We start from the raw sequence: 22,335 nt of genomic DNA, 5'->3' as shown, positions 1-22,335 counted from the left end.
AAAGTCCTGGAGAATGAAGAACAAGTCCTAATGGTGGTGCCCCACTGGCCCAACCAGACTTGGGTCTCAGAGCTCACGGTCATGTTGTAGTCCCCTCCCTGGTGAATCTGTTACTTTCTCAGGGCAGGGCACAATCTGGCTCCCGCGCCCAGACCTCTGGAACCTCCACATCTGGTCCCTCGATGGGACAAGGAGGAATTCAAAGGTCTATCATCAGCGGCGATAGATACCATCACTCAGGCCGTTTTAGCTCTCACATCTCTCATGAGGGTGGGGGACCTGCAGGTCCTCTCGGTTAGTGAATCATGCCTGGAATTCGAGCCGGCCTACTCACACATTGTCCTGAGACCCCGGCCTGGATATGTGCCCAAGCTTCCCACTACTTCCTTCAGGGGCCAAGTAGTGAACTTGCCAGCAACCCGGAAACCCAGCCTTGTCCCTGTTGTGTCCTGTGCAGCACCTGGATCGAGCACAGGGTTTCAGACAATCTGAACAGCTCTTTGTCTGCTTGGGAGGTCAGCAGAAGGGGAAGGCGATCTCCAAACAGAGAATGGCCCACTGGATTGTGGACGCCATTCTCTGGGCTTATCAAGCCCAAAATCTACCGTGCCCATTAGGAGGGAGAGCTCACTCCACTCGAGGCATTGCTGCCACTTAGGATTTGGTAAACGGTGCTTCACTAGCAGACATATGTAGAGATGTGGGCTGGGCTATACCCAACATTAATCTCAGAATGGAACCAGTTTCATCCTGTGTTTCTGGTGACATCAGGGAAGTTTTGGACAAACTGTCTGGGTGTAGTGCTTGCACTAACGTGTGCTCTTTCGGTCTAGTTGAGTTCCCCTTGAATGGTGAACCCTTCTCCATCATTTAGCACTCTTTATAGTCGAGTTTTAACTGGTTGTTAAAGAAACCTTAACAACCAGGTGTACGTAGCTTTTTTCCTAAAATTATTTCCCTACAGCTGCAGAGACCTCTTTGAGGTGAGTATAGGTCCCTTGGAAGCGAGACCTGAGGTAATTTACCCTGGGTGTTAGAAGGTTACGAGTGAGTGTTGTTGCACTTGTCATTTGCACGCAGAGGCTTGCCCAGATTTGCACTACCTTATCACATGACACAGTACAGCAGTTTTGGCGTTTAGAGGGACCCCTTAGTGTTGGTACGTGACCAAGAGAAAGGGAACGTTTGGTTACGTATCCTCATTCCCTGATGCAGGGATCTCTCCTGCCACAACTCTGTGATGACCGCTGAATGGCCGAGATGCTCCTCAGCACAAACCTGAAAGATGTACTGCATTCCAGCGGCTTTCTATACCCATATGTCTGGGGGCATGGCTTGACATGCAAATTCCACATGCAAATTTTTTGGCCTGATACTCTCAATGGTGATTGGGGCTCCCAAGGACGACCCCCTTAGTGACTTTCTCAAATGTTTACAAAACAAGCGGGAACCCAGTGTGCCTGTATCTTTGCTGTTCTATTACATGATAGAAAGTCTAAGGTCTTCAAGCCGTACAGCAAACCCAACTTATCTGGTGCCTATTACACGTCAAACTAAGATTGCTGTGGGGACAAAAAGTAAGACTGTTAAGTTAGCACTTTTAAACATCCGCTCACTTAAAAATAAATCACTTCTAGTCAATGACTTAATAACCACAAAGAACCTGGATCTTATGTTTCTATAACATAACATGGCTAGAAGACAGCTGCAGTGCAACAATCCTCAATGAACCATCCCCTCCTAACTTTACTTTTATGAGTGTCTGCAGAGCAGGTAGAAGAGGTGGGGGTGTATCTGCTCTTTTTAAAGATGTCTATCAATGTAAGCAAATATCATTTGGGAATTACCCATCTTTCGAATATCTGGGTATTGTGTTATAAGGTGCTCCACGCATTTTACTTATTATTTACAGGCCTCCAAAATACTCTCCAGCCTTTGCTGAGGACTTTACAGAACTGTTATCAACAATTACCTCAGAGTTTGACTGTTTTGCCATTGCTGGAGATTTTAACATCCACATAGATAATGCAGAAAACAATATGGCAAAATAAATCAAAACTGTTTTAAAAACTTTTGATCTGACTCAGCATGTACATGGACCCACACACAATCGTGGACACACTCTAGATTTACTTATCAGTAAGGGTCTAAACATTTCATCGATTGTTATTAAGGGTGTCTGATAATTTCTGTATTTTCTTCGATATATTGATCTCTCCTGCCATTGAAGCTAGATCTGTGTCTGTCAAGAAGATATGCTTAAATGAGAACACTAATGTACTATTTATGAAGGCTATATCCTTAACACCAAGCATATCTGCAGACTCTGTTGATTTTCTCCTTGATTCCTCCTTGACCTCTGCAAGAGGTCTTTAACTCAAAAGTTATAAGTGTAATTGATGATATTGCTCATGTTAAAGTCAGGAAGAAGAGTGGCAGACAAAAAGCACCTTGGAGAAACTCAACAGCAGTGCAAAATATGAAAAGACAATGCAGAAAAGCAGAGCGCATGTGGCGGAAGACAAAACTTGTAGTCGATTATAACATCTACAAAGACAGCATCCATGCTTTCAATATGGAACTAGGCAAAGCTAGACAGACTTTCTTCTGGAATATTATAAACAGCAACTTAAACAACACACACAGTCTTTTTGCTACTGAGAGACTGACAACCCCCCAAGCCAGATTCCCAATGAATTGCTCTCAGAGTTTGCTTCCTTCTTCTTTGAGAAAATCAATAATATCAGAAAGGTGACCAGCACATCCTTGAGTTGCTCTGGGGTCAGACAGATCAGACAACAACCTAAGAAAGTAGTTACTATGTCTGATTTTGAAGAAATTGATGGCAAAATTTTGGAAGAAACCGTACAGCACCTTAAAACATCAACCTGCGCCCTTGACGCACTTCCCACATCTTTTTTCAAAAGTGTGTTAAACTGTTTAGAAGCAGATCTCCTAGTAAACTCCTGTGGTAAAGTCCTCACTTCTGTCTGGGAGTTTTCCAAACTCCCTTAAAACTGCAGTTGTCAAGCCCCTCCTGAAAAAGAGCAATCTGGATAAGACCATATTAAGCAACTATAGATCGATCTCAAATCTTCCTTTCATAGGCAAGATCATTAAAAAAGTTGTCTTCATTCAGCTGAAAAAATTCTTAAGCTTGAATGGATACTTTCACAATTTTCAATCTGGTTTCCGACTGCACCACAGCACAGAGACAGCGCTCATAAAGATAATAAATGATATTCGCTTAAATACTGATTCAGGCAAACTATCAGTGCTGGTACTACTCGACCTCAGTGCTGCATTTGACACTGTCGATTACAACATAATTCTTGACAGGCTAGAAAACTGGGTCTGGCTTTCTGGGATAGTCCTAAAATGGTTCAGGTCATACTTAGGTGGGAGAGGTTATTATGTGAGTATAGGAGACCATAAGTCTGAGTGGACATCCAAGGCTCAATTCTTGCGCCACTCCTGTTCAACCTGTATATGCTCCCACTGAGCCAAATAATGACAAAGAACCAAATTGCTTACCACAGCTATGCAGACGACACACAGCTCTACTTAGCCCTACTTAGCCCTATCGCCTAACGATTATAGCCCCACTGACTCCCTGTGCCAATACACTGATTAAGCCAAAAGTTGGATGTGCCAAAACTTTCTTCAGCTAAACAAAGACAAAACTGAAGTCATTGCGTTTGGAGACTTCAGTAGTCATGTCAAAACAATAACTAAATCAGGATACTATCATCTAAAAAATATTGCAAGATAGATGTTTTGTTTCCAGACAAGACTTAGAGAAACTTGTGCATGCTTTCATCACCAGCAGGGTGGATTATTGTAATGGACTCCTCACTGGCCTTCCCAAAAAGACCATAAGACAGTTGCAGCTCAAACAGAACGCTGCCGCCAGGATTCTGAGCAGAACCAGAAAATATGAACATACCAGTCCTCAGGTCTTTACACCAATTGCATTTAGGATTGATTTTAAAGTATTATTACTGGTATATAAATCATTCAATGGCCTAGGACCTCAATACATTGCAGACATGCTCACTGAATATAAACCCAACAGATCACTCAGATCATTAGGATCACATCAACTAAAAATACCAAGGGTTCACTCTAAGCATGGTGAGTCTGATAACCGGTGTTTTGTGAAGGGTATTGTAGTAGTGGGGGAAACCTGATGGTCCTGATGATCAAATTTGTGAGCAAGTGCTCACCTTTCTGTGGTGGAGTTTGAGAGGGATTGACTCATGGTGGTCAAGGGAACACTGTGGTGACTAGTACAGATTACTGGTCTGGATTGGTACAGATTACTAATCTGGTGGGCTCAGATAATGCACGGTATATGAAAATCCACAGAAGAATACTGACCGTCATGGGGAAATCTCAGAGTCAAAATAAGATACACCGGTGTTTTGCCAGATGAGAAGTTTATTTACTATTTTAATTCATTTTATAACTGTATCATTTATCTCTTTTAATTCCTTTTATAACGGTTTTAATTTCCCCTGCTTTTATTTTTTGGCTATTTTCTATGCAAAGCTCTATGAATTGCTATAATGTGATTATTATAATTCCTTTCTATGTAAAGCTTTTGAATAACTGTTTGATTTTTCCTTGCTTTTATTTTGTGATTATTTTTATTCCTCTCTATGTAAAGCACTTTGAATTGCTATAGTGTATGAAACATGCTATATAAATAAACTTGCCTTGCCTAGTGTCAGTTTGACACATCTCCAGTGCCTCCATTAGGGACGAGGGTTACCATACGTAACCGAGATGTTATTGTAGACAAACTATTTTGAGGATTACACACTTTATTTTTCAGAGATTGAACTTTGTCCTATTCTGAACTGCATACACGTGCACACGCACACACACACACACACATTGCTCCACAATGACCCCGCCAAGTCTTTATTTCTTGTTCTTCATTTCATCACATCTTCCAGACAAAATATTATAACAATGTGTTTTGGGATTTTCATGTTTCACAATAAAGCTGACAAAAGTAATAGCATAGAGACGTTATATAAATGTCACATAGCACCCTGCTTATTCATTTAGTGCCAGCACAATGGTCAAGTGCATGAGCTGTCTGTGCATGAGCTTCTTGATCAAAGACATTGCAACAAATGATGATGAACAATCTTCTGATGTTGACATTGAAAGAAGGACTTTTTTTGTAGCAGGGTCATTGCAGGGCAAAGACAGTTCAAAAGTGTGGTGCCACATGTTTGGTAATGTTGAAAGTATGAATGGATATTGGATGCAGTTCAGAATAGGATAAAGTTCATCTCTGTGAAAAGGAAAGAATGTAATAATCAAAATAGCTTGTGTACATGAACATGTTTTGTGTGCACACGTGCTTGCACTTGTGTGTGCCTACTGGTTTGGTAATGTTGGATGGATGAATGGATATTGGATGCAGCTCAGAGTAGGATAAAGTTCATCTCTGTGAAAAGGAATGTGTGTAATACTCAAAATAGTTTGTGCACAAGAACACGTGTGTGTATGTATCCAGGCCTTTATATTTGCATGCACACATGTACATATATGAATATGAATATGATTAACATGCTCCTAAAAACTTTTCTCTTATTTTCAGTCGCCCCCATTAACTCATGGCTGGTCATTTTTGACCAGGAACAAAGTGTGACTGTACCATTTTCTACACAATAAAATCATTTCAAAACACACTTCCTAGTTAAACATTAAAGCACACTAGTGAGATACCTTTTTTTCAAATTTTATTCAATATTGCCAAAATTATCCACAAATAATGCTTTTTTCGGTCAAAAATTGAGGTACATAAGCTCAGATAAACGAGGCCTACGATCCATCAGATCCAAAAAGAAATGCAAAACTTGTGCTAATTGAAAAAAAAAACAAGTAGACAAAAAGACTGAATCCAATATTTGTTGATAATATAGAGTAATGAGACACGTAGAAGCAGTTTTAAAAGGCTGGTCATATTTGAACAAGGTTTTAAACACAGAACAAGGGTTAAATTAAATGAGAGAAAGTAAGGCTGTGTGTTTGACACCCCTACTTTTAAACATTCAAACCACTGGATTTTAGCTAAAAACAAGAAAAACAAGCCACAGTGCAGTTGCTTAAAAAAAACGTGTTGGTTTGCAGTGCAAAAGCAACTTAGATCTTATTGCATCACTACAGGCACAATGGTGACATTTTGGTGGATGCTTAGACATTCTGTTAGGGCAGAAAAGAACAGTGAATGGTCATTGTGAACATCTAAAAATGAATCACATTGATGCAAGACTGCAAATTAAGCTTAGCAGATATGATGATGTTGGTACTGCAAGCTGGATCTACAGTTGTTTCCAGAAGTTTAGATGGTGGATGGACTACCCTAATTTTGGGTTTCGAACCTTTCACTTTATTTATTATTTAGATGTATTCACTGTAATTTCTTAGACTTTTGTGGTCTAATTAAGCCCTGGCTGCCTCTTATCAGCAGGCAGTTCCTCTTGCTGGAAGACTTCTCTTATTCGTTTCACACACAGATCTGCTGCTTCCTGGGTTTCTTTGGAGAACTGAAATAGGCTCAGGAAACCATGAGGGAGGTCTTCAACCACAGTGAGCGTCACTGGCTGGTTCATATTCCTCAGCTTTTTGGCAAACATAACTGAATCATCTAACAGGGCATCCAAAGCAGAGGCCTGAGGAAAACAATGAAGGCATTAAAATAAGAGTCTAATGAGCACTATCTCTGGAAAAGCAGATTCATCATGTCTTACCACTATATGCACTGGAGGAAGGCCCTTGAGAAGATTATCAGGAGCAAGTAGTGGAGAAACAAATGGGTTCTTCATTATTGGTGTGCGAGGTGTCTGTATATCCGCCAGACATCTAGACCGTAGAGGCTCAAAATTTTCTGGGTAATCTTGGACTTCCTGTGGCCTCTTAACATAATGTGACTTGGAAGGTGAAGGACCATTTGATGATGTAGTTGCACCATTTGATGATGGTGATGATGGTGGTGCCTTTGGCTCTATTAAAGTCTGAAGCCAATTTGATGCTCCTTGGGCGAAGTTACTCAACATCTTTACAGTGTCCTGTCCCAAAGCAGTCAGGGTGTCTAAATGCTGAGCTGGCTGTACTGACTGACAATTCGCACCTGAATAAGAGAGCGACAGAGACCGAAAAGACAGTGTAATCATGAAGGTGCTGTAGAGAAGGTTTAATATTACTGTACATTCTGTATATAGAACATTCTAGAATTGTCACGACTAGGTGAAACATACAGTGGGGTCCAAAAGTCTGAGATGAAAATCTTTAAGCCAGTAAACCTGTTTCAATGAATTAGAAGCGTTTAAGATTCTGCACTATTTGACAGTGAGCGGGGAAACTCAACATGACAACATTGGACCCCATTGACTTTCATTGCAAGGACAAAAACACTGCAGAAGAAATAAAAGTCGTACAGGTTTGAAACAACATGAGGGTGAGTAAATGATGACAGGGTCAATTGTTCCTTTAAAAAACAGACAACTTAAAGACCTTCTAAAATTCATGTTAATTTTTCAATTCAAACTTTCACTTAACTTCTCAAATTGTCATATTAATAACATAAATTTGAAAGAAAATACTTTAGAAAAATATGAAATATTTTGGTAACACTTTAAAACAAAGTTTCATTTGTTAACATTGGATAACTACATGAGTAAACATGAACTAACAATACTTCTAAAGCATTTATTAATCTTAGTTAATGTTAATCTCAATATTTACCAACACATTACTATTATCAAAAGTTCTATCTGTTAATATTATTTAATGGACCTGAGCTAACATGAACTAACAATTAACTTGTATTTTTATAAACTAACGTTAACAAAGATGAATAAATATTGACACAAATGTATTGCTCAACCAATATTTTGCTCAATGGTGGTCTCAGACTTTTGGTACCTATATAGTTCCTATATTTTTTCTCATAAAAATGACATTTTCTCGTGAACAACTGAATTGATTTGACACTATATTGTCTAGTGTAAAACTGCTTTATAGTTGAAACTGAAGTTGGAAATACAACCCAACTTATTGTTTCCAATTTGAAGAATATTGCTACATTGATGCTGTTTTTGTTCCTGTTTATTACTGTAAAGCTGCTTTGAAACAATCTGTACCGTATAAAGCGCTGTATAAATACACAACTTGACTTGATCCAAAAGCTCACCAGCGTAGGCATCGATGCACTTGTAGAGCACAATCAAAGGCAGCAGAGGGTCGATTAAAGTGAGTAGTCTGGATGGTGAGGCGTCTGTTGTTAGCAGAGTTGCTGGGTACGCTGCCACAATCCCATCAGGAACGCGTACACCATGAGACACTGCCCTCATAGAGACGGTTATACACAGGTTACCACCTGCGCTGTCTCCCACCAAACAAACCCGCTCTGCAGTCGAGCCTGTGTAGCAAGATCAACATTTAGAGAGTCCTGAGGCATGGTTGGCATGGATTGCTTGTCATGCACACACCTATTATTGTGCTCACACACCTAAAAATAAAGTTCAAATGGTTCTTTGCAGCACCTTAAGTTAAGGTGTTTAATACCATGTTATTCATGTCTTGGCTATAGGATTCTATGGAGATTAAATTAAAGTTATCCTTCGCATCAACATTTATTTCACTAGCACACAGACTAAAAAGTCATTTTCTATAACAGCTATGCCGTTTTTTTGTAACCTTAATTTGAGAGTGTCGCATGAGTTATTACAAGTTGATTGGGTTGTAAAAACTAGAATGTCATCAAATTTAAAAATGTAATTGATTCAGCCATCAAATTTTGGGCATTTGACAAAAAAAAAAAACTTTTTGGAAGTTTTGTAGTGTGACGTTACACTTTATCTAAAAATATTTTATAATTATTATAACTACCATTCAAAAGTCTGGGGTGAGGAAGTTTTTTTTAATGTTTTTGAAAGTCTATTATGGCTCACCAAGATTGCATTTATTTGTATCATTTGTATAAAAAAAACAGTAATATTGTAAAATATTATTACAATTTAAAATAAATGTTTTTATTTTAATATATTTTAAAATGTAATTTATTTCTATGATGGCAAAGCTGAATTTTCAGCATCATTACTCAAGTATTCAGTGTCACATGATCCTTCAGAAATCATTCTAATATTCTGATTTGGTGCTCAAGAAACATTTCTTATTATTACTGCTCAGTGTTTTGGTGGAAACCATGATACATTTTTTTCAGGATTAGAATAGAAATAGAAAGTTGAACTGAATAGAAAGTTCAAAATAACACAATTTATTTGAATCAGAAATCTACTGTAATATTATAAATGTTCTTACTGTCCTTGCTGAAATAAATAAAATGTATTTACAAAAAAATCGTATTGACCCCAAATATTTGAACGGTAGTGTACATGCAGGTTTTTAATATTTATATTATCATTTACTATTAACAATATTCTCATATTAATTGAGAAACTGTATGGAATGTTTGTATTTAAGATTTCATTTGTCATGACATAGGACAATTTACAATGAAAATGTAAAGACAAAAAGGTGCTTAAAATGGTAAAGAAAAATCCACTTGTGATCAGATCAACCAAAATGCATCATGCAACATCAATTCACTGACAGGAACAAGGGAGTTGCAAAGTCGACAGCATAATTAAACAAGGACGGCCTATTTAGACGGCATGTCCCCATGTAAAACAATCACTGTCTGTATAATAGTTGCTTCTATCTGGTGAGGGGTGTGTGATACAAACCCAGCAAATGGCAATTCTTCAAGGCCCAACAGTAGGCATAGAAACATTCCTCCAGAGCCCGGGGGAACGGGGCCTCTGGAGCCAATGAGTAATCCACAGAGAGAATAGGCACATTCAGATCCTTTGACCAGCTCTTCAAGTAATTCTACGATAAATAGAGAAGAGAAAAAGAGGGCCTTTAGGAACAACAACAACAACATTTATGTGAAACTTTATACAGGGAGGTAAAACTGCCACAGCCATACCTCATGTGATTTTGAAGTTTGTGCTACAAAGCCTCCTCCGTGGAAGTGTATGATCAGGCAAGGAGAAAGAGGAGCCGTCTGACGATTGAAACTCCCCGGCAGAGACAGCTGAGGCCCCTCAGGACGAGAAAGTGCTAACAGTTCTGCACTGTCCTGTGGGAAGAGATCAAATATGGAGGAAATTCAGCAGAACCGATTATTGAGCGCTAACTTTAGCAGCCGTTCTAACTAATTACAAGAATGTTGAAAACATTTATCACGCTCGCTGTACCTGAAAACATCCCCCAGAGACTAAGGGATAGCTGCTTGTCCTAAATGTAATTAATTATTTCTTTTTCATTAAAGACACGAACACAAACCTGTCCTTGTCGGAGTGTGTGCGAGATCAAGCGCACGTTGACTGGCCCAGGGCCCCAGTGTGCAAGTGGAGGGTTCACAGCGACTGAGAGATTGGGGTCAGAGGCCAGTGGCAAACTCAGACCTTCAGCTGGCACAGTTAATGTTACATTCACTTGCACCACACTGGAAGAAATCCTTGTCAAACTCTTTAGAGAAATACAGAATAAGAAAATACCATCTGTCTTATTTAGTACACTTCTGTTCAAAAGTTAGAAATTACTATAGGCTTTTTATTCAGCAAAGAAGCAATACACTGATCAACAGTGACGGTAAATACATTTATAGTCTATTTCAAATAAGGATGTTTTCAACATCGATTGCAAATCAGCATATTAGAATGATTTCTGAAGGATCATGTGACACTGAAGACTGGAGTAATGATGCAGAAAATTCAGCTTTGCCACCACAGGAATAAATTACATTTAAATATATATTCAAACAGAAAAACTTACTAGCATAAGAGACATTCAACAACATTAAAAATCATACTGACCCCAAACAGTACTGCAAATATCATTGTGAACCTACAGTTTAACTTCAAGAACAATATAACAAGGTATGGATGTTGTTTTATCGGTTCTCACTTAGAATCATGCATAAACATACGTATACTTACTGATAATATCTCAGACTCAGTGAGGTTCCAAAAGGTTTTCCAAAACTGCATATCTAAATTTTGAGTGATGCGCTCAAACTCTTCCCCCCTCAACTCAGGGTCCACCACATATTTGCCCGATGTGAAGAAAGAAAGAGCAGCCATGCCTGTAAATAAATCAAACTTCATTGACAAAAGGGATAAGTAATTGTGTAAGACTAGAAAGAGACTAATTTCCTCATTATTTTATGGGAATAACTATGGAAGCTTGTTTCTAAAAAAATTCAGAATTGCGAGAAAAAAGTCTGAATTTTGAACCGACTTTTTCACAAGTCTGAGAAAAAAATACGATTTGTGAGTTTATATCTTGCAATTCAGACTTTTTTCTCTGAATTTTGATACATTAACTCACAATTCTGAGAAAAAAAGATAAAAAGTTACCTTTTTTATTTATATTATTTTAGATTAATCCGTGGCGAAAACAAAGCTTCTATAAATAACAGACATAAATGCATGAGAAGAATAAATCATGTAGCCCTAATATTATGAGATTTTGATGCAACCCATCGAGTCTACACTTACCAAGCCCAGTCTGCTGTTTCTTGTAGTTTTCACCAAAGGACACCATACTGATGACCACTGTCTGTAGAAAAGGCCTGAGAGAGGGGGGAAACTTGTAGGAGAGACAAAGAAATAGAGACTTTGTGTTTCTGGAACAAATTTGCATAGACATCACAAACTTCGTGCATCAGTGAAACGATAAAAACCTTTATGTGTGCTTGTTAATACTGTAAAAACTTTTGCAAAAGAAATGTTCACATTATCTCACCTGGAAGCCTAAGCAGCGGCCATAGAAACAAGCTTTGTGCATGGAGATGTACTCTTGCACAAACCTCTTGCTTAAACCCCCTTCGTCCTGTGAATAGAGCTGACCGTGGGCATTGTCATTGAGTAATATCTGTGCCAAGTAAAGTAACGCTCGCAGCTGGCACAGGGCACTACAGTATGCTTCCACTTCTGTCACATTATGGTCCAATCGGAAAAAAGCTCCAGTGCAGTTTGATGCGATGTAACGGGCCTTCTGGATGATGTGGATGACGCAGGAATGGACCACCTATGGAGAAAAGGAAAGTCAATGGCCTCCTTTTGTGGATTTTAAGGCAAATAAATAAGAAATAATCCATGGCTAGCTGTGCATTAAGTAAGGGTTAATGCCCTTCGAGGTGTCCATTATCAGGTATTAATGGACGACGGCGAGGCGTGAGCGGAGGACGGTTGCCTCCGCCGAAGTCCATTAATACCTGACAATGGACACCTCGAAGGGCATTAACCCGCTTATACCATGGTCACTTACGAAAGAAAGAAATATTTAATCAATTAATAATACTTTAATGTGTTTTAGAGTAAAAATCGTGAGGGTTTTTATTTATTAAGTCGAGCGCACTATTTAATATCTCGCGTATACAGGCGTTGCCAAGCAACGTGGCCACAGCGACCCGACCGCAGCAGTTGATCAGTGAGTTTGAGCCAGCGCAATCATTTAGAACTGTCATCAGGCAAATTGACGGGACGCCATCCTAGGTGTACATTATCACTTTTTAATGGACACCCTGCAGCCAATCAGAATCGAGTAGACCATGGTATAAACGATTTTAATGCACAACGTAGACGCAAAGAACCACCCGATGCACGGCTAGCTGTGGATTATCCTGCTCATACTGTACCATGGTCATTTGCCAGCATTGACAAATTAAAGCTGTTATTGATGTTTGAAGAGCAATATTTAACCAGAAGTGTAAAAATGACTTTTTTACATCAGTTATGACTTGTTAGATCAAGCATTCAGGCTGCTTTAAATCAGACACAGAGATACAGTAGTAAATAGAATTTATGTTTTATTAATTATTATAGAATTTATTATTAACACTTAAACGCATACCTCGGGTCTTTAGCGACCCGTAACGTCATTCACTACCCTCCTTCTCATTTTTTAAAGTTGGACATCAACCTTCTTAGTATTCCTCAATCAATTCATTACAAACAATGTAACAAGATTTTTTTTTTTTTTTTATTATAAAAGACTGCCTGTTTTCCCATTCATTTTGATAAAAGTTGTATAGGGTCGCTAACGACCCGAGGTGTACAACAGTAAGTATATTTTTTCTGCACAACAATAATTTAATCTTTGATGACTGAATTAGTAGGGCTGTGCCATATCATATACCGTCCACGATAATACCGGTATACTTTTTATACATGATAAAAAAAAGTGTCATATCGCGATATCAATGATACCGACGCGATGATGTACATGGCGCATTTACGTTCTCTAAAGCCGAGTTCAGACTGCACGATTTTCAAAGTAGTCGGGTCACTGTTCTTTTCACACTGCGTGACTATCTGGGGTAACATTCAGTTGCTGGTGTGTTCACACTGCACGATGCATCGGCGACAGGAGGTTTCACATTGCATGACTTTCAGGAGGAAGAATCGCCGACAACTTCTGTCTGGTCCGCAAACTACGTTTCGCAACCAAACACACGCGAGAAAGGAAATAGCGCAAAATCCCGCGTGCGTAGACCGCAGTTCTCGCGCGAGACTGAAATTGTTATTAAAATTATAGCCTGCAAGAGGCTTGCGATCCAAATTGTCTGTGCACTGATTTGCAGCGAAAAGGAGAAAAAGAAAAACATATTATGCATGAGGAAATGGCTGGGAAGACCAGGGGAGCAAGGACTGTGTGTTCTGCAAAGAGAGTTGGGGGTAAATAAATAATTTTGCAATGTGCTGCTGGATAAGCAAATGTTTGTGCTTTGTTTCTGTTTGATATAATTGTAAATATATCTATTAAAATACTGATATTGTGGCCTATAACTCCTCCCCGAACACCCCGCTACTCTGTATATTGCTCTCTCATTGGCTATCGGTCATCGCCGATGTAGTTTTCAGTCAAAACACTTTTCACACAGCAGGATTTTGAATCGCAGACAGGTCCAGATATTTAGCATGCCAATTATCTCACGGGTGTCGGCGACTCGTCGGCGATTCTCTCAGATCGCGTCTTTGCTCATTCACACTGCGTGATTGTCACTCGCGTGAACGAGCACCGATTTGCCTGTGATTTCGGGCATTTGACGGCGATTTCTCAAAACCTGTCGGCGAGCCAAAATCGGGGCTAAAATCGTGCAGTCTGAACTCGGCATTACTCACACAACAACAACACCAGTCTGAAAGTAGAGCAGCATGTCAGCCTTCGACGACGATTTAGTACATAAAAAGAGAGCTACTTCAATAGAATGGAAGTAGTTTGGTTACAAGAGGTCAGACCTACAACAACAAAGCACAATATTTTGCAAAATATGCAAGAAAACTGTTACTGCAGCTATGAAGGTACGCGAGGAAGAGATACTAGCACAGGGCTCGAATTTCGGCGCGGGTATTGCGCATCATTTTAATAATTCATGCCACTTATAATAATCCCAGTTATAAAGCGTGAAACAACCAGCAGGTAGATTGTATGAGTAAATGAACCAACACAGATTATAAAGTTAAATAAATCATTTTAAAACTATCTGAGAGACGCAATTTCACAGACAGCTTGAGTGTTCAGCGGTGCTGCGTCCTCTCTCTCTCTCTCTCTCTCTCTCTCTCTCTCTCTCTCTCTCTCTCTCTCTCTCTCTCTCTCTCTCTCTCTCTCTCTCTCTCTCTCTCTCTCTCTCTCTCTCTCTCTCTCTCTCTCTCTCTCTCTCTCTCTCTCTCTCTCTCTCTCTCTCTCTCTCTCTCTCTCTCTCTCTCAAAATGGGTTGAACAAGGCAAGCGTCAAGCGCAACCGGCGGCTATACTACACTCTCGCGAGACATGACGGATTTGTCTCTTGCACAATCGGGCCAACATTGCATCGTAACCAGTGGCGGATACAGAATGTCATTAATAGGTGGGCCTGGTGAATATACGGGGGGGCCTCGGTTTTTTAAGCTTATATACACGCCCAGTGGCGTAACTTTGCTAAATTAGATATATGTACATTGTACAATAACATTACGATGTCCATCGATTTAAATAGTATGCTACATTTGTCGTTTAATGAGATGTAGCCAAATATATGCTGTATAATAGATTTGTTGTGTGAGTAAAATACATAGATTCGCTTATTTGAACAACGTACACCTAAATGGTCCAGTGGTAGAACTTTCGCCAACAGTGTCAGAGGTTGTGGGATCTAGTCCGCACCAGCCTAGTGTTTTTTTTTTTTTTCATCAAAACTGATTATGTTCATCAGTGGTTGTATATCAAGGAGGGACACGTGTGCATTATGATGTGTGATTTCACCAGAACGAATAGAGAGTATCCGCAACGGATTGAAGCGCGCGTCGAGTCAAGACAGTGCGGTGTGTGCGCGAGCCACACGAGAGAACACTGTATCAGCGCCACTGATCGCAGCGGCAACAAGCACTTTCATCACTTGATTTAAAAAACACATTTCAGCGCTAGATCGTCTCTTATTTAACAAACGAACGAAATGAATGCTCTGCTGGTTAACTGGAGATGTTTATTTGTAGAATTGGTACATTCGTGCCGCGAAATGTTTTAAAAAGTGGTGGGGACATGTCCCACCCGCCCCACTCGCAAATTACGCCTATGTAACACAAACGCCTGATAAATATGTCAACTATAGCAGATCGGTACGTAGGTAGTGAATTTAACTACCTTGTACTCATGTCAGTCAGCCCTCCGCGGCTGCTTTAAACCTGAAGTTCATCTGTCTGTCACGCGAGTCGCAAGTAGAGAGTGGTGTTGCGTGATAGCATTACTGGACTGACACGTGATATGCCGACATAATATTTTTCTTTTGTAGCTATTTTTCGTAGCTATTGTACATAGATGTCCTCAGGAAACTATTAAAATGAAATTATTTATTAATTCATTATTATTATTATTAAAATTAAAAATTTAAATTGTTTTTATTAATCTGATTGGGTGGGCCACCGGTCAATCTGGGTGGGCACGTGCCCACCCAGGCCCACCCATAAATCCGCGCCTGATCGTAACTAAAGTTTATCATTTCCACGTCTTTTCAAGTCTTCTTATCTGTTTAAACATTCAAGCGATTTTTAACTATCCAGTACTAGCGCGCTCTCTGAGAGATGGTTTTCTCTGCGTGCAAACATACAGTAAAGCCGCCTCACAAACAGCTCGCGAGTAACATAAGTTATTTTTCGCGGAATATATCGCCTTTATATCAAAATTCCGGTATTGGTTAGTATACTCGTAAACAGTCGGTTATGTATAAAACGCGCGTGACAGTGTGACAGGCATGAAAACAGTAATGGATCCGTGCACTAGCTCTTAACGTGACAATGTGTCTGTCAATGTTGTCGTCAAAACAACAAAAGATAGCTTTAATTGTAAGGAATCAGAATTAATAGCAGCATGTGTATTTAATTTAGTCAGGACTAAAAGACTATCAGTGTTATTTTACATTTGATTACTTTACTCACTTGCTGTAGTGTTTCTGAATAGCCTACTAGTGTTAGACCTACCCCCAATTTTTTCCCTTTATTTGCATTTACATTTAGATTTACATAATAATAATAAAATACTTTTAATCATTAAAACGATCACTTAAATGAAACTTCAAATGGAATTGATATACCATAATAAAGCATTAACAGGTATAAAGTTACTAAACAACTAAATTACAGCCAAGAGCATTTATCTAGACCACTTTTTTTGGTCATGCCATTGTTTGCATCTAACCCCTAATTTGCAAATAAAACATGAGATTTGAAACTTTAAAAATTCCTTTTTTTTATCCACACACAACTAGCAGTTACCTTGACTAAGGTCCGATATCCATTGCCAGGTGTCTGCGCATCCAGATCAAAATGGTGATAAACAGTAGTAAAGCCAGTGATCAAGGGTTCCACAGCACGACCATGTTCCTGAACCTGCCTCATCACCCCCAACAGACGGTTCGTAGCGTCCACATGTGAAGAGCTGCTGACGGATCCATTAAGAGCCAAGATAACATCTGAACATACTGTCTGCAATGCTGCGAATACATCCTTATGGTCCATGTCTGACAAACTGAGAGAGGCGAGAACAGAGACATCAACAATGAAAATGTCGAACAATCCAAAACACCTTCAAAAATATACAACATCATCTCTATGAATGTGAATGGAACAGGTATCAAAGCACAAAACACAAACAATAAAACTCTGTCAGGCAAAGGCCAAACTATCATGAATATAAACTATTGTGTTCTAGAGAGAGAGTAGAGACCGGCCTTTGTCAACAGACACAAAGACTCAATGTGGGATCACAGCATATTCTTGCAGCATCCAACCCTTGCGTCATCAAAGTCCAAAAGAATGTAAAAAACTGGCCACTCTGAAAACACATGCTTGGAGGAACTCCAAATTACAGTTGTAATACTTATAAATGATATTTAGTGATGTGTGACACAGACTCCTAAAAGCATTTGATTATCATCTGCGATAATTATTGGAATAGGAGTTCCATAAAGTGCTAATGGCTCATGTCACGACACTGGATTTCAGTAGCCAAATAAAAGACCCGCTTTATCATTAGATGCAGTAGGCTAATCAGTCGTGACCTGTAAAATATCAATTTAAACTCTTTGCCTGGGGAAATGCAAAATTTGTAAAGGAAACCAGACTCAAACACGGCTGGGGAGCATAGCTTAGAAATGAATTATTCACTTACGCACTGCAGCCACTGTTACAGTTGAACTGATCCCTATTCAGAACTCGACTCAATAAACACTCGGAGATTCCAATTTGCTTTCACTGTTTCACAATAAGATTGTGTGGTTGAGGAAAACAATCACATCTGATCAATAAAAAAAAAAAAAAAAAACCCCATTGCACTTTGAACCCACCACCATGTAAGAATTTTCCTTATTTAGATCTTATTAGTAGATGAGCAGAAAGACAAACATACCGCTGCGGTGTCATGTGATTTGCAAAATAAGGGATGTTGTCAACATTGTAAAAGTGCATGAATAATTATGAAATACTTAAATATTAATATTTTTTTAGTAATTAAAATACAGTATTAAAATATTTAAACATTCATTTTTATGAATGGCTTGTTTTGATAGACAAGGGGAAACAGATTTTTTTTTTAGAGAAAATGGATGTTGGAGGACAGCATTCAACATGTTAATTTCTTGATTGACAAACGTTTTTCAGTTGTGTCGCCCGTTTTCTTCAGTATTTATCAATAAAGGCTATGGTGTGGCCTATTACAGTAACCAGTCCTGGAAACAGCATGAAATACAAAAGGATCTGGCAACCCAATTGGCGCGACGCAGCAGCACTTGCCGAACAGCTCCAATGTGCGATAGGTTGATGCTCATTAACTTTCTATGCGATGAAATTGATATCACGAAACGTTTTTGTAACGTGCCCCCCTCAAATTTAAGCGACGAAGGCCAAAACGGCAGCCCGCGCACTTAAAAGTTTTACCTAAGCAAACTGAAATGTTTGTAAAACATCGCTTACCTGCTTACCTGTCACTCAATGAACTGCGCGTTTGCAAGTTGCGTCTGAACGGCGAGCGATCGCTGACAGCAGCACCGCATATCGAACAGCACACTGTCGCGAAATGCTATCGACACTCGTGCATTTTCATATCCAAATAGTATGGTAAAGGATGTCTTGTTTTTTTTTTTTTGCTTGCTTGTATCCTCTTCCGTGCCTGTCAAAGTTTCGACTGACTCACAGCATCATGGGTACACGAGTTCAGTGCAGAGTCCTGTGTACGCGCGTGACGCGACGCGACCGCTTCCATGGCAATCAATGGGACTTTGCCACTGTCACTGTGCACTATTCCAGTTTAGTCGCACTCGCATAGATGGCGTGGTATGACGAATCAAATACTATACAATACTAGTAGGCCTTTATATAAAAATATATAGTCTTTAGCTAAATGCATAGCCTACACACATAGGCCTAAACATAATGATAATAATAATAATAATAATATCAATACAGTGAAGGCCTACTGTTGCACAAGAGTATGTTTGGAGTTTTATAATCCTATATCTGCATTTTAGATATTTGCTATGCCTATTAATAGGCTGTTTAATGGCAGTTTTACTTAATAAAATGTTATAAATTAATAATAATTTATAAATTATATTAGTAGATATAATAGCCTACACTAATAGTAGGCCTACATATACTAATAGCTATGTTAACTTTAAGGTATGTGCATAGACAAATTGGCAATCAGAAAATAGGCCCACCCTGTGAAATAGGCTATTCACTAAAGTAAAAACTGTCTTACCTTGCATGGAAAATAAACAGAAAAAATTAGTCTACAACTATAGTAAAAAAAAATATTTTTTAAAGTAATCAATTAGATAATAATACAATTCTTTAAATGGGTTTTAGCCTACTATTACTGTTGTTATTATTTTTTCCCCCCACAGCTAAACGGTCACAGTGAGCACAGAGTGGCAGTCATTACCAAGATATTTGATTTCATGTTCAGCCTCATTCTCACGTGACACCCTCTGGTGGTCAAAGAGAAAACTGGCTCCTCTCTGGATGATAAACCAGTGTGTCAACATGCAGAAATACATATTTTTGAGAATGTATAGTCTAATTTTGTGACTTTGGATTAAAATACCACGCGGTCACATGCATTTCTTACTAGATTACATTTTGCTGTAAGACTAAAATTTTCTCCAAGGGGATGAATAAAGCGTTATCTTATCCTTCTTATCTCATCTATAAAGAGGCAGCTTCCAGTCTGTGTCTATTTTAGGATTTCTTATAATACTTTAATATCGTACAGCCCTCAATGACTCAAATGACCTCAAATTCTTCACATCTTTAACAGCTTCTTTAACAGACAGAAATTCTTCAAGGCCATGAAGCACTCAATCTCTTAATGTCCCACTATATATAGTATATGAAATATTATTATTCAAACCATGTAGTTCTTTAAATATAGGCTACTTCCACTTAAATCAGAGCTGAAAGAACTGTATGTCACATCTCTGAGCTTTTAGGTGTGATGCCCTAACATTTTACACTAACATTTGAATCTCTATACACCTGATGGCCTAAAGTGCCATTCACCAGCTGTCACCAGCTCTGGCTCTATTCTTTTGTTTCTCATGTTACAGATGACAACTCAGTTTTCATATCCAGCATGCTCTGGCCTGGCATCACCCATACTGATGGCTATACCTAAAGAGAGCATCAATAGCATCACTTTGCTGTTCCAGACAGTATAGCTTACTTAAAAGTCATGGAAGCTAACTGGTAGCTTAAGTAGGGGTTTAGCTGATAAGAGTTCAAACATAAAATAAAGAGATTTTCTGCCAGTCCTGTTTGCTAAACAGTTGGTTTTAAAGTAGAATTGGAATAAAAAAAGAAATAAAATGCAAACTGAAAAAAAATCAGTCAGTGGTGGATATTTTTTTATAGGTCCTTCATACCTGCTGCTTAAGATGTATAGTAATAACAAGGAAGATGTATAGTAAAATAACTCTTTTCTTATCATTTACATTTTAAATCTGTAAAGTAACAAGTTTTCTTTTTTTGTTTGTCTCAGTCAAACTGTCTTATCTTATATTTTCTTATCTCATCTTATCTTTAAAGGGCCAACAAATGTCTGTTTTTAGGACTTAATACAGTTTCTACGGCAATTCTTCACTGCTTAAAGTAAACTTTCAATTTCTTAATGCAAATTGCTTTAGTGCTCTGTTGCTATGCAATGCAATTGTGAGTGAGAAAGGCCTGTGGTTGAGTTTAGTATGACTGTATGAGAGTTATTGACACCTCTTGCTCAGGAAGGCAAGTATCAGTTACAAAGTGAGGTGGTTATTCCAATTATCTAAAGTTTCTTAGTGTCTGTAGGATAAATGAGTTCAGATTCCAGGCTATATTGTCACTTATTGAACCAAAATAGAAATCATAAACAAGGATTCAGTTTTGATGGATAGCATGACCCCACTACACCTGGTAAAACATCTATAATGAAATTTTGACAATTTATATGTTGCTTGCAAAATCAGCCTGGACAAGATATTGGTATAATTACCCTTTATTTTAAAGCTACATTTTAGATCCCTTAACCCTACCCCAAAACCCAAACATAACCATTTTTTTAGAGGCTATTAAAAGAATATATAAAAAATAATGGTTGAAAATGAGTAGGAAAATTCAAATTTTAATAACAATATAGCATTAAAATTATATTTTGAGTTGCTAATGCCCTTCCTAACTCTAAACCTACCCATAACTATTTCTTAAAAAAAGATGTACAGTTTATAAAGAAAAAAATAACAGTGTAAAAGTGTAATATATATATAGCCGACTTACCTCTACCCCATAACAGTTTTCCAGCATTTGTCCTTGACCGATTGCTATCATGTCCGAGATTGAAATCTTTCCCTTCGCTGACGAGGCTCACTTCTACTCTGATCCTCCGCCGTAACTCGCTGGCCCGAGGATCACTCTCTGCCTGATTTTTAAAGACTGCCCTCACCCCCACCTGCGAGACATCCGCCACACTCCCCGGTGTCCTATTATACTTCTGCCATCCCAACAATACCTCCAATCGAAAAGTGGACAGTACTAGGATTGAGGCAAGCGTTGATCAGCTCAGAAGTCCATTTATTATGGAGAATGGATAAATCTCAGCTTTACAATCTGTATGTCTCCTAGCAATCAGCCTACCTCTCACCTAAATACAGCCTCCAAGGCAGCTATAGAGCAAGCAAAGCCCACAGGGCCCCGAACTTGCTCTCGACACCACCATCTTCCTCCTGCACAACATCCAGCCAACCTCGAGTGTCATGCCACAGCGGCAGGCCTTCAGCAAACATTGCTGCAAAACTTGCTCGCCTCCCTCTCCTGCTCAGCCCTTGACCACAGCTCCCCCTGTCGAGGTACTGTACGTAGCAATGCCCGCCAGCCTCCCATTGCAGCCCTGGCTCCTCACCCTCCTAACTCCCTTCTCCAGTCTCAATCACAGTTTACTCTCTTCACTGCAACACTGCTGCCTGTCCCACCCCATCTCGGAGCCACCCACAGTGGCTCACAACATTAGAGCGCAGATTCTTGCAGAGATTCAGGGTGCTGGCTCCAGAAGCGGACCCATCCCCAACTCCAGTTCTTCAATATTCAGAGATAATATTCCCATAACCCACCCATTAAAACCCCTCCACGACACATCCATCTCTCGTATAACATGTTGTTTCCCGACTTTTCCCTTCTCTACATCACCTAATTTATCTCATACCTCAACAGCATTAAAGACCTCCAAGTTGGGTCCATCAAGCGGT

The 22,335-nt window shown here is 39.1% G+C and overlaps 1 protein-coding gene across 3 annotated transcripts; it reads right to left on the bottom strand.

Annotated features, from left to right (window-relative positions):
• Window positions 1-5,753: 5,753 nt before the first annotated feature.
• Window positions 5,754-21,906, bottom strand: lipea (lipase, hormone-sensitive a). 3 transcript variants are annotated; one of them, XM_081376414.1, is made up of 11 exons: window positions 21,371-21,906; window positions 16,841-17,093; window positions 11,836-12,120; window positions 11,589-11,679; window positions 11,028-11,173; window positions 10,372-10,557; window positions 10,013-10,165; window positions 9,768-9,912; window positions 8,213-8,440; window positions 6,771-7,150; window positions 5,754-6,692 (listed from the first exon to the last, which is right to left on the bottom strand). In XM_081376414.1, the coding sequence occupies exons 2-11, from the start codon at window positions 17,081-17,083 to the stop codon at window positions 6,459-6,461; spliced, it is 2,091 nt and encodes a 696-aa protein (XP_081232540.1). In that variant the 5' UTR covers window positions 17,084-17,093; window positions 21,371-21,906; the 3' UTR covers window positions 5,754-6,458. The 3 variants fall into 3 exon arrangements, with proteins under 3 accessions (XP_081232540.1, XP_081232538.1, XP_081232539.1); XM_081376412.1 differs by lacking the exon at window positions 21,371-21,906 and adding an exon at window positions 18,544-18,800; XM_081376413.1 differs by lacking the exon at window positions 21,371-21,906 and adding an exon at window positions 18,536-18,748.
• Window positions 21,907-22,335: the final 429 nt, after the last annotated feature.

This window comes from Scardinius erythrophthalmus, assembly GCF_964197995.2.
Source record: "Scardinius erythrophthalmus genome assembly, chromosome: 10".
Lineage (NCBI taxonomy): Eukaryota > Metazoa > Chordata > Actinopteri > Cypriniformes > Leuciscidae > Scardinius > Scardinius erythrophthalmus.
This window is presented reverse-complemented; position numbering and strand designations above follow the sequence as displayed.